Below are 13,088 nucleotides of genomic sequence, written 5' to 3'. Positions count from 1 at the left end.
AAGACTGTCCCAGGTCTTAAAAACGGCAAAGCGCAGTGCCCTTAACGCACACTAAATCCACACTATCTCGAATATCGCTCCAGAGCGCTATTCGAGGCTAAGTGTATCCCATCATGCATCATGTTCTGGAAATAAATCGTGAGACTTTTTGCCGAGATCTCACGAGAGGTCACGGAAACCTTTCCAATGCAAGTTAAATATTAATATAATAATTAGATGTTACATATAATTTGGTAGAAAAACATAGTTTTTACATTTTATTGGTGCAAAGATGAGTAGTGGTGATATTTATTTTGTACAACATTTGCAACTGCTTTTTTATCACTAAATTAGAAGCACCACAAATTAAAATTATGTCATGTTATAGGGACTACTGAACAGACATTTAGAAGTTGATTTTTAAAATTAAGCTATGTAAACACTTGCATTTTTACAACACTATAAGTGTGTCCCATCAGGTAATGAAAAGACACACACTTGTGGTCTTCATCCTCACTTGAACACTTGGGCCAAATACAGGAAATATGTCATATAAGTGGTCAAGTGCAAAGACTGCAAGTGTGGGTATTTGGACAAGGCACACATATACACACAGGGGCTAACAAGCTTAACAAGGAAATGAGAGGGAGTGGTTAGTTGTCTAGGAAACACACAAGGGTAACCATGGGAACTAATAATGGAGCTACAAAGGCCGGGCTAACACAAAAGAGGAACTAATTGACACAATAGAAACAGGGAAAACACTTCAACAAAAGTCTGGGAATATATAACAGATTTAGGGTGCGTTCCAGTCCATTTTTTTATGCCCTTCACTTGCTAACTTTCCTTCGTCTCATTTACTCGGATCTATGTCATTGATTATGTTGCATGAGTGCCCACTACTGGCGGAAGCCTTGGAATGTGCTGAATTGGAACGTCCTAAGCCCTAAATCACTTAGAATCCGCTATGGAGTTGGTATATTGTTTACATTTTTCCCCTTACGAATTTGTTTGGTGCAGCATTCTATATGTATATAGGTATGTTTGGGCTGTTATAAATGTAAAAAAAATAATTTATATATTATAGAGTTGTTTGGGGTGGGGATAAATTAAACGCGATCTGCGATGACGTCACAATCGAGTTGCATTGTGGTCTATGGAGCGGCCTGAAGTGTGCATATGAAGCAGACTCGCTCCCTCGGTCAAAATCGAGGGGTCGAGGGTCTGTCCATATAAACTTCCCTCGTCCACTTCACGAAGTGGAACGCACTTCAAAATGGCAGCGGGGATTCCCCCAAGGGGAAGTGCTTAGGGAAGTTCGCAAGTGCATGTCTAAAAGTGGAGTGGAACGCAGCCTATCTCCCTCGGTCAAAATCGAGAGGTCGAGGGTATGTCTATGTAAACTTCCCTCGTCCACTTGATGAAGTGGAATGCACATCAAAATGGCAGCGGGGATTCCCCCAAGGGTAAGTGCTTAGGGAAGTTTGCGAGTGCGTGTCCAAAAGTGAACTGGAACGCAGCCTTAGTATTGCTAGTTGGTTACTTAGGTGTTCTAGGTGATTGCAAGGGTGTTTCTAGGTGATTGTGTACTGGACCAAGTCAAGTCCAGACTCAAGAAACTCCTTAGAAAAGATGGAAGATCAACAACTACAACGTCCTTGTCTTCGTGTAGTCAGTAGTGAATTAACTAAACTAACCAAACTAATTAAACTAACAAAATTTAGTGTTGCTAGCATGTTGCTAGAGTTTTGTACTGGTTGTGTACTGGACCAAGTAAAAAAACAGACTCTAAAGTCTTCATGAGATTCTAGACTTTCAATGTATTTTTTTATAAATATTAAAATATTAAAGGGGTCATATGATGCTGCTAAAAAGAACATTATTTTGTGTATTTGGTGTAATGAAATGTGTTAATGCGGTTTAAGGTTAAAAAAACACATTATTTTCCACATACTGTACATTATTGTTTCTCCTCTATGCCCCGCCTTTCTGAAACGCGTCGATTTTTACAAAGCTCATCGGTCTGAAAAAGCGAGGTGTGCTCTGATTGGTCAGCTATCCAGTGCGTTGTGATTGGCCGAATTCCTCAAGCGTGTGACGGAAATGTTACTCCCTTACCATATTGTGACGTAACACTCCAAAGACAAAGGAAAAATTGAAATCGCATCATATGACCCCTTTAAGTAAAAATATTAAGTCCAAATTTAAGATATAAGAAGAGGCAACACCAAAAACAAACTTTTGGAGACATCAACTAAAATATATGCCTGTGTTGATAAGCAATTGTTTGAGGTGGTTAAGAAATACATGCAACTTTAATTGAAACAAGCAGAAATACATTTTTATCACTGATAATTTCTAGTCAAAAATAGCATAGACACTGGTCAAGACTGGAACTTTCTATAGATACTTCAGTGTGCTTTAGCGCAAATATGAGCTATTGTTAATTGCCTCAGCAAGCGCCTCTAATATTAGCATAGCCTACCACGTTTCATCCCAACACAATCCAATCAAATACCCATATAATCAAGTCCTGTTCTTCCTGAAAAGATTTCTTACACAAAAGAAAGAAAACAACAAACAAGCCACCTCATGAATTACTTTGATTATGACACAGACAAACTGTTTCAAATAAGCTACAAAGAACATCAGGCTCTTTAAACAGATGTGTTAGCGAGAACATGGGTTTTACAGTTCAGTGCAGTGGGCCTGTCACTGCAGTCACCCACATTTCTCACAATAATTAGCAGCTAAATGAATCCAAACCAGAAAAAAGTCAGACAAATATTTACCCAGCTCAAGACCAAAGAGTTTGCAGTTCCCCTTCGACTAAACACTGCTTATTTTCCCATAGAAACCATACACACATACCCCTGTGAGGAGCAAAGCTTCAATTAAATTCATCTGCTATATTGGATCAGCTCATTTGTTTGCTCAGAAGGTTATGAAACTCAGCACCTAATGAGCTAGCAATATCCGTTCTTCATGAGCTGTGCATTAGAGGTTTTTTCATTCTTTAGAACAGCTTTTCCACAAGTTATTGCCTTTGGCAACAACAGACAGCCTAAACGGATGCTGTACTCTAATATTTCAACAAGTCTTTTTCTATAGAATACACAACTTTGGTGTACAGCATCTGAGTAAGCTATGCTATCCTGACTTACGTCAGCATGAATTCAGCTGTGTGCCTTCTCATGTGTGTAATAACCGGGTGTAAGACCTTCTGGTTGCTAGTTTTCCATCCTATTTATTGTCTGTGGTCTATGAAGTTGGGAAGGGCCCATGCTAATGTAGGACAGCTGTAATATATCTAGTCAGCTTTGAGCTGCACAAAGCTAACAGCGCTGTTCTGTATTAAAGCAGCTGTTTGGAATTGTGTAGTTCAATAATAAGTTGTAATACAAGCACTGGATATCCTATATGCAGTTACAGTATCCGTTACAGGTTTTCAGGTCAATCAGCCACTATAAATACTGCAAATATTAGTGTAGGCTATCATGTAGTATTTGTATGCTATATATCGAAACCTATTTAGACAGCACTAAGGCCCATCTATGAAATACTAGATAGATAGTTCAATAGGTTTTGGCCTAAGTGAAGAATTTATTAAATAGTTGCGCAACAGTATCTCAGCGCAAAAACATGCGTTATTAGCAGTCCTGTAAGCAGGTGCTAAATATGCTAAAATCGCACCGTGCTGTTTTGAAATTAAGTCACTATCATTATGATAGCAACACACCTACTTTAGGCTTATTATACCAAACACTGTGTGCATTAGCATTAGCATTACTATCAGGCAGAGGTATAAGTATACCTACAGTGAAGCTAAGCTGAACATGAACATTTTATACAGAAAAGTAAGAATGTAAGTGAAAATTAGATGAACAAAATATGAAATTCAATTCTTAATTTGTCAAATGTAGCCTTTTAGCTAAGTTATGTCCCTGATAGCACACGTACATCACGGAGACGTCTATTTGACAACTGCATTTACATCTGCAGGACGTCTATAGGACGTTTCCTATCAGAAGTCAAATAGACATTTAGAAAATGTCTTTTAAGATGTTTATGATTTAGAATGTATGTAAAACTAACATCTTAAAGACGTCTATCAGATGTTTGTACACAGCAGATGCTTTCCAGATGAAGCGATCTTAAACAGACATCTTGCAGACGAATATGTGCTATTTGAGATGGCTCAAACCAATGATTTTAAATAAATCCCGTTGAAAAAAAAGCAGCAATAGCCACAATTATCCAGTTTTCACTGATCTAGTCGAATGTTTTTTGACCATTTTCGGTCATTTTTCCATCTGAAAATCCATTTTAAGATAGTAGCTGTGTTTTTGAACATGGTAGACAATCTGAGATTAGCAAGAAACCAGGTAACAGCTGTTCATTCCGGCTTATGGCGGTCAGGGTGGTTTTTAAAACATTTGCTTGTTTACCATGTTGAATTAGCTAATGAACTAGTTAATGACATACTTGGACTAACTAATAACCAGCTTAGATTGGATATAAACAAGTTATCATATTCCGAAACATAGCTACAAGCTTAAGACCAATCGTACAGCTAAATACTAGCTTAACCAGGCTGGGAGACCAACTAAACCATCTTAAACCACCATTGTTTATAGCATGTTCAGTTTTTAAGCTATCAAAAACCAAAAGAAGTGTTATAGTGAGCACAACAAGGGGCGAGTCCTCAATGAAAACACATAATCTAATAGAGCTGTAATGGTCCTGGAGGATACGGCCAGTCTAAGACCACAGAGGAAAGGAAAACTAAGCATGTCAAATCAGTCACGGACACAACTGAGAACGAGGCTGTAGTGTTTCATGACGATTTACAGTGAGTCAGCAATGGCCTCACTTTTCCAATCTGTTCACTGTTTTATGTGGGTTAAAGTTCGACAGTGGCGTCAGTAATGGATAAAATGTGAGAGAGAAAAAGAGAGAAACTAAGAACAACCCAAAAGGACTTTGACCACGGACGGCAGTCGCCTAAAATGAAAACAAAAACAAACTGTTTCCACGGTAACCTCACACATCCAGTCGTTTGGAGTCTGGCTGACACCAAGTTATAAGTCATGCTAACATTTCCTTGGTTAACTCCACCATCCTAAAACATCTATTCATACACTTCACTGTGCAGTGGGAGGTGAACCACAACTTCAGCTAAGCATTTTCTTAAATGACCTTGTTCACTCAATTTGAAATGTTGCGTAGCTATCCAAATGCACCTGAAAATTCGAAGGAAAAAAAATGCACGTTTTGGACTGAACTCGGTGTGAAAGCGCTTTTGGACATTTTCCTCAGTGTGTTTCTTTGATCCCAATGTTTATTATGACCAAGTGGCAGAATATATTTAGATGGCTAATACTTTAGTTTCCTGCAAAAAACCATGCAATCATTTGTGGGAATTTTTGCCTCAGAAAACATGGTTGAATGTACAGTAATGTTAAAACTATTAAATAAGAATTTATTTTGTCCAAAAGGGGGCAGTGTTAACGTATTTGAAGAGATTGTGCTCACAGGGCTATATATGCTATACCCAGAATAGCATGCTAATATGCTAATTTCAATATTTTTGCAGTGTATAGCATACTGTGCACAGAATGCAAATTATCTGCACATCTACTACATCAAAACTTCAAGTATACAACCCAATCCCATAATGCACTGCACTTAACTTGACTTTCCATTTCTATTGTGATGAATGAACTGTATTATCAGCTGTGATGTCTCTTTCTTCACTCATTATTTTAAGACATTTTACACAAAAAGGATAAAACTAGCAAACTGATGTTTAGGCCTATTTTCTAAGAGAAGTGTTTGCAACTCACTACAAGCAATATAGCGTACTACTGTTTGAAACATTTATTGTTGATTAATGTGTTCAGCATGTATGTAGTATAGGCCTACTACCATTTTGAATGTTGGCACTGTCATGCTGTTAGCATGTTCTGTTTCACATTTGTAAAACACAAGGCAGTATATACTGCACAGAATTTTGTTCCAATAGTCTTTGTACCAACAAATGGAGAGTGTGACCATTAATTTCTGTGACTGTTAGCATAGAGAAAATGGTCTAGCTTGCTAATCTGTTTTTGTTTGTGGAATTTCTGTACTAGAAAATACAAATCAAGTTTTTATAATGTCAAACTGAGTTACTTTGTCTGAAAGATAAGTGGTCACCTAAATGCCATGTGGCAAAAATGTGGCTTTATCTAAATTTAATGTTTACGTTTTGTATTGGACCTTATCTGCAACCAATCGATGACATTTAGGGGAACCAGTAAACCTTTATCTTTCAGACAAAACAGGGTTGACATGATAAAAACTTGTCTTGTCTTAATACAGAGATTTCACAAACCAAAAAAAGGATTAGCAAGCTAGTCAGTTTGCTCCATGGTAACAGTGGCCTGTCTCCAGGACTACCCAGTGTTTGTGCCACTGGGGGCCCCCAGTATGGACGGTGCCAACCCTGCGTTACTGCCATAGTGTGGACGGCGATGGGGCAATTTGTCCAGGGGGTGGATGTGGAGTGGGATCTCTAACCTCTGAGCCAAAGCTGAGGAGCAAATGAGGCCAGAATAGGGATATATCTGGAATTACAAAACTTTGTCCATTCAAGCAAAGTGATCATGGTCATTTTGTTTTGCAAAAGTCAAAAGAGAATGTGTCTAAATGAACATATGCTGATAGCAAAACCGCCTATATGCAAACGTTTATTTTGAGTGTGTGTTTTTCAGGGAATCTCATTTGTGTCACAATAGAGCTCCAGAACTTTCTGAATGAAGCTTCTGTCCGGAAGAGGACTGGAGAAAAGCCACGCTAATCCATGGCAACCATCACTCCTCTCGGCCATTTTATGAACCTCATGACCTCACAGAGTAAATAGAGACCTTTCTGGAGAGATATCTGATTTGATTGTCTTCAATTACAATCAATTTGTGTGGGAAAACAGAAACATTCTCATGTTTGTGAAGAACAAGTCTTCAGCCAGCCTGAAAATATATATTCAATATGCTCAATTTACTTTTAATATAGAGCCACTCAAAGCTATATTATATTTATTTCTACATATATGTATACAAAAAATTAGTGCCATGTCATTGACCCATAATAATACATGCATTAACATGCAAATTTGAGTTCAAGCCCTCCTTTGACAGGACAAGCTTACCTCTCCACCACATCTTCTCCACTCCAGCAGGTGTTTTCATCCATCACCACCTCCCCCTCGCACAGCATCTCCGGCAGCATGGAGAAGAACGATTTGTACCGCTGGATGTAGCCCATAAACTCCCTGCAGGAAGTTCAGGCTTTCAGGAAATTATCAAAAACCATCAAACCAGGCCTAATTATACAGTACAACCAGTTCTGCCCCATTCATCACGCTACTCTAATCAAACATGCCCAAACACTGTTAGACACAAGCGGCGTATTGGCCTCCTGTACTTGTTTGTGACTGTTATTAATGCTGACAGCGTTCTTCCTTGCTCGCACACGTTTATTTGATGTGGGATTAAATCATTAGAACGTTCTTAGTCTGACAGCCAATGTCATTTTATGACAAAATAATAATAATAAAAAAACCTTGGAAACCTGGAAGCTGAATTGCTATTGCTTTAAAATGGTAGTCTTCACTAATAAATACTTACTTTGAAATCTTTTTCAGGCTTCTGGGTTTGTCGTTTTTGGATGGTTTCAGAGGCAGAGACCTGAGGTCATCGACAGATGCAGAATTGAGAGGAAAGTATTCAAGAAAGAAAGAAAGGCAAACAGCAGGGAAGTTACTATATATAATTTTGAAGGGTCAAAATATGTTCAACAATTATATATGCAGTGGATACATGTTATTTTCTCACCTTCTTTTTAGTGTTATGTGTTCATGTTGGTTGCCTGTATCAGGTAGTGTTGTGGGACTGGAAGATGTGACTGAGGTTTGGAGTTCAATGGTTGGGTGTAGTGAAGGACTCAAACTTCTCGAGGTGGGACTGACTGGAGTGGAGGAAACCGGTTCAGTCAAGGAACCACATACTTTACCCACCTGAAAGAGAGAGATGGGGAATTATTATGGGTTTGAAAACATATGTAAGAAAAAATGATGACGAATGACACAATTTAGGCCAGTTTGAACTGACTCACACCAATTCAAAGAGATTACTCCATCTAGTGGCCACTAATAAGTGGCACAATATCACATAATATTTACAATATAATTGGTTTTAAATTGGAACAAACCAGCACAATAAGCTCAAGCTTTCACTGTATTGGATGCTGATTTATTATACATTAACATTTTTGCATACAGAAAATGTGTATTTTATTTTATTCAGCCTCTCATCATCGCTAAAAAAAAAATCAAATATCAAATCAAAATCAAAATAAGAAGGACAATCATAGTCCGTTTTGCCATACTTGACATATTTCAGCTATATTCCAGAAATCATAAAACGGAATAAGGACTGAAAATGTTATTTATGCCAGCGTGTGTAAATGTGTTTATATGTATATCTTCTACATAGCTTTATTTATCTAAGGATTAGCCAAACTTTCTCATTCCCCTGCTCTGGCCCCTCGCTAGCTGCACTGCATTTTGGGAAGGGGCCGGCCAGTTCACGGAAGCTGTCTTTGTCCAGAGGTGAATTTGCATGCAGGACATCAGGCTGATTGGGACCAGACAACACCCAAACAACTCAAGCAGCACCAAGATAGCGCCAGACCACATGCAGCGTGAGGGACTGGGGAGGCCCTATAGTCCTCCATGTCAATGCCAGAGCTGGGCGGCACATATAGACATCTTATGTACAATAAAGATATCACAAGATATTCTTCAAAATCTCATTGTTATTACAATTAGCAACAACATTATAATGAACCCGATTCCATTTATAGAGCGTCAACAATAAAGGGTACCTCTAAGACCCCAAAATAGGCCAACTCTAAGCTAATATGTTCTAGCTTCTAGCTACGCAAGCTCAGTACGTTGTTGTGTTCTGAAATGTTACTGAATGCAATTTGTAACACAACACTGGTATAAATTACATCCTGACCACTGCATAAGGGGCCCTATATAGTTACATTAGCATAATTATTTCTAAAATAATTATCGTAATTAGCGACATTAGTGTAAATAATTGCTGTGGTGAGTTATAGTAAATAAAGCAATATGCTGAATAAAACTCTGCAGCATTTTTGCTAATTCACCCATAACTTAGTAGAAGCTTGCCAAATTAGCTAAATGCCAACATGGACAAGTAGCATGATCTGTTTTGGGCCCTGTCCTCAAAAACAATGAACAGATCTATGGAAGGCAGGTAAATAAAGACCAAATAACTTGCAATGATGATACAAATAGTCTGTGCAGTGAATTACTGGCTGCTAAGAGCATAACACACAAATCAGAATTCAATTTTTAGTAACTTTGCTTCTATGTTGGGCTGCCACTTGATGTCCAATGTAAATTCTGTGTCACAAAGCAGAACCACTGGTGTAGTTTTTGTTTTGGCCAAATCATAACTTAATTGATCAGTCTACAGATCAATTTATTGACAATTAACAACTTTGTTAGTGCTCTGTCCATTAAGCCTGGGCCCAGACCAGGTAACGCGAACCCATCATGGCATCAGTGAGTGAGCAACATTTGAGCCAGTGAAGGAGCGTTTAAGGGGGGGTCGAACTCCCACAAGCAGCCTCCATTGTAGAGCAGTAAGCTTGGGGTTGGAGATTATGGGGGCTGCGGTTGGGGGCTTAAGTAATAATATCTCCCATTCTGACTGGTAAGTCTATGCTCTTTGAGAGAGATTTGTGGGAATGCGGTCTCAAACTTGACCTACCCATATAGAGCTGTTATCACCAGGACATGATGGGTGCAAAGCCGAGCTGTCACAAAACCCTTGACCCCTGTGGCCCCTTTAGCCACGATTCCAGTGAAAGAATCGAGTGAGAGAGACCGGCAGATGGTCGTCCTCTGTCGTGCACACAGACTCTGGCATTGATGGTATGAATAGCCTCAGGGTGGGTGGCTGGGTATTCACTTACAGATAGCCATATTCACACTGTCATGACTGACACATTTTTTACAGTACGTGTCATATTACCACATAATCAAGCTCCTAATCACTGAGCTAATAATAAACTGATATAATAAGCAGATATAATAAATGCAGGGCTTCGTAACACCATTGAGAACAGACCATGTTTTTTTAGGCTAAATGCTAATTTATAATAATTATCAATTTAAGTACATGCAAAAATAAGAGTTTAGCATGTGCAAAACTGTAGCCTTGCAACTGCACAGCCTGATTGGGCGAGACATTTGATATGCACCAATCACTGAACATGCTGCTGAAAGGGCATGCACGCTAGAACTGATTAGTCCAGCATATGGTGTAGCTCGTTTGTGGAATAAAAATAAACGTGTTCTATGAATCAGAGAAGCATGACTCACCACGGCGCTGAGATGCGGTCCATGGAGTTGCGCAGTAAGGATGGCATCATTAATTCTTTCCCGGATTCGTAGAAGCGCCAGTTCCACTTCGTATCCTCCTGCTAGTGCCCCGCTCAGCCCCTCCAGCAATGCTACATAGCGTCTCCAGGGCCCATCCAACTCAGCTAGGCCTGCCAGGCAACCCCGCATCACATTGAGACACAGGCCTCCGCAAGGCCGGATCAGGGTCAATCCACGGCAGTGCGGACAGAACAGCATCTGCACCAGTGCACGTCCACATTGCCGCACCATCCCCACCGACTCGGTAGCATTCAGAACCTCAGCACCCACCGCCAGTGCCTGACTGAGGGCATGACCGGCCACTAGTGCCCTAGACAATCCCTGAGCAAGTTCTTGTGGGTGAGGGCCAAAGGGGTTGATGTCACGCCGAGTGGCACGTAGGCAATCGCTTCCTTCGGAGGACCAGGTAGAAACGTTTGAGCCCAAGCCAGGATTGACCAGGTGCTGGTAAACCAATGGGAAGAGTTTGTCGTAGAAACTGTGGACTGAGTGATCCACAGAGATGTTGGCATCACCACGGAGGTAGAGGTCAAGGTCAGAGAAGAGGGTAGACACCAAGGGTTTCACGTCTTTAGAGATTGTCTCGTAGGTGCTGTCGAAGAGTGAGTAGGTATGATTTAGAGTGAAGGAGAGCAGGGAATAGAAGGTATCTGTAGGAAGAGGAAATAAAAGAGAAATTCTGGACTGAACGAGCACTAAAATTGACTTCCCTAAACAGCTATTTCGTAGTCAACCTAGATGCATAAACATATGTAACATGAGAGGACCAACACTTGCAGTAATTTTGTTTGACATTTACGAAAGGGTCAAACATACTCGTCCATCACAGTACACATCTGCCTTGTTTCGCATTGCTTACAACTCTTTCTTATACATCTAATCTCTCTTTCCATTGGACTAATGGGATCTGACAACACTTAATCCATGGATCTTTTGGGCTGGCGCTATTGGGCTGAAGGTTAGTTTGGAGATATGTGACACATGCGACAAGCTTACCGCCAATTTTAGCAGTCAGGGCGACATCTTATACTTCACTATGCCTCCGGGTTGCAAATGGAAGTTGAGGATCATAGTAATTTGTACCATATGCATTATTTACAATGGCATATTAACTTTTGTGTGACATGTGACAGACGGGTACTTAAGTTGACAGCTGGTAGAACCCTTCAAAGTGCAGTTTGCTTTAATGTCATCTCATTCATGACGACTAAAGCATTCCAGCTCCGTCATGTTTCTCTATGAATGACTAGCATGCAAACAGCAAGCCGAAAGTTATGATTGCTCTTTATTGATGGAGAAACAATAGAACACCTGTTTGGTTCACGATACTTAAAGACGCCCATAAGAATCTTTCTATAACAAGCCTTTGAGGTTTTGCAAGAAAAACGGTAGGGATTCTGAAATGTTGCGTCAGTGCTCCTGATACTGGCGTTCACATCTCTCAGTGGCACTCCGGGCATTCTGTAACTCCAACAACAATATGTGAGTAACCTTCTTAGGTCAAGAACTCTATCTAGATCCCTTCAATTAAGCCCCAAACATCAGAGTCGGGATGGGTGGTTTGTATGAATGATTAGGAAGCATTGCATGTTAAAAACGATTCAAATCAAACACTTGTAGCACTACATGCCTAAAAATTCAGACTAGGGTGTATCTTGGCAACTACATCCAAACACCTCAGTATCAGGTGTCATGGCAGGGGATTATGCCCAGATCGTGTAATGGGGCACGTCTCATATGGTTCTGGGCCATGGAGGCATGTGGGGGGAGGTCATGCAGATCGCAGGAGTTACCGAGGGTGCCTGGGATCCACCACAACTGACCTTTCACCTCTAAGACAGCAGGATGTTCTGAAAAGACAGATAGTAGGGTCAACTAGGATCACTGTACCCCTGATCACTCTATTAACTCAGTGCCTACTGGATTTGATGTGGGTCCTACTTTAAAAAAGATCAGTGTCAGAATAACTCACTGCACCCAGGACTGAATTTAGATCAAGAGAAGGTAGAGCACAGTATTTTTAGTGCTTTTTAGGTTGAAGAGAATAGTTGGGCTTTGTTGGACAGTTGTTATGAAAATAGCGTATGTTGGATTTGCTTTACAGTGAAATTACTTTTCAAAGAATTAAGAGAGGACTTTTAAAAGAAATAGTTCACCCATAAATGTACTCACTCTCACATCTTTAACAGATCATCCTCCCTGCATTTTGGAGCAGGTTTGATGTCAGCAATCTCAAACATCTTTGGTTCTCACGTCTCATCATTGGCGTAGTTTTTGGACCTTGACAGTCCTTGTCCCCATTAAGAAAAAGAGACATATTCTGAGAGATATTCTGCAAGCTATTTACTTTTGTCTTCCATGGAAGAAAGAAAATCATACTGGTAAGAACAGACGTTTTGTGTGAACTAACTCCTAAACAGACACATTACCAAGAGTCCACAAAGTTCATACTTAAATGATTACTTTACCCTTAAACACACAGGCATATTAGGGGTGGGAATCACCAGAGGCCTCACGATACGATATTATCACGATCCTTGTGTCACAATACAATATTATTGCGATTTTAAATATATTGCGATATTCTGTG

General features: G+C 39.9%; 1 protein-coding gene across 1 annotated transcript in view; it reads right to left on the bottom strand.

The window, feature by feature from the left end:
* Positions 1-13,088, bottom strand: part of LOC107653614 (glypican-5-like) — a 50,873-nt gene that overhangs the window by 31,664 nt on the left and 6,121 nt on the right. Inside the window, exons 3-6 of the mRNA XM_016440366.1 lie at positions 10,439-11,148; positions 7,854-8,035; positions 7,647-7,706; positions 7,169-7,291 (exon numbers count right to left, since the gene is read on the bottom strand). Of these exons, the coding sequence (XP_016295852.1) occupies positions 7,169-7,291; positions 7,647-7,706; positions 7,854-8,035; positions 10,439-11,148 (1,075 nt within the window). The remainder of the gene's footprint in view (positions 1-7,168; positions 7,292-7,646; positions 7,707-7,853; positions 8,036-10,438; positions 11,149-13,088) is intronic.

This window comes from Sinocyclocheilus anshuiensis, unplaced genomic scaffold (genome assembly GCF_001515605.1).
Source record: "Sinocyclocheilus anshuiensis isolate Anshui unplaced genomic scaffold, SAMN03320099.WGS_v1.1 scaffold1079, whole genome shotgun sequence".
Lineage (NCBI taxonomy): Eukaryota > Metazoa > Chordata > Actinopteri > Cypriniformes > Cyprinidae > Sinocyclocheilus > Sinocyclocheilus anshuiensis.
Note: the sequence above shows the minus strand (reverse complement) of the source record. Positions and strands in the feature narration are given on the sequence as shown.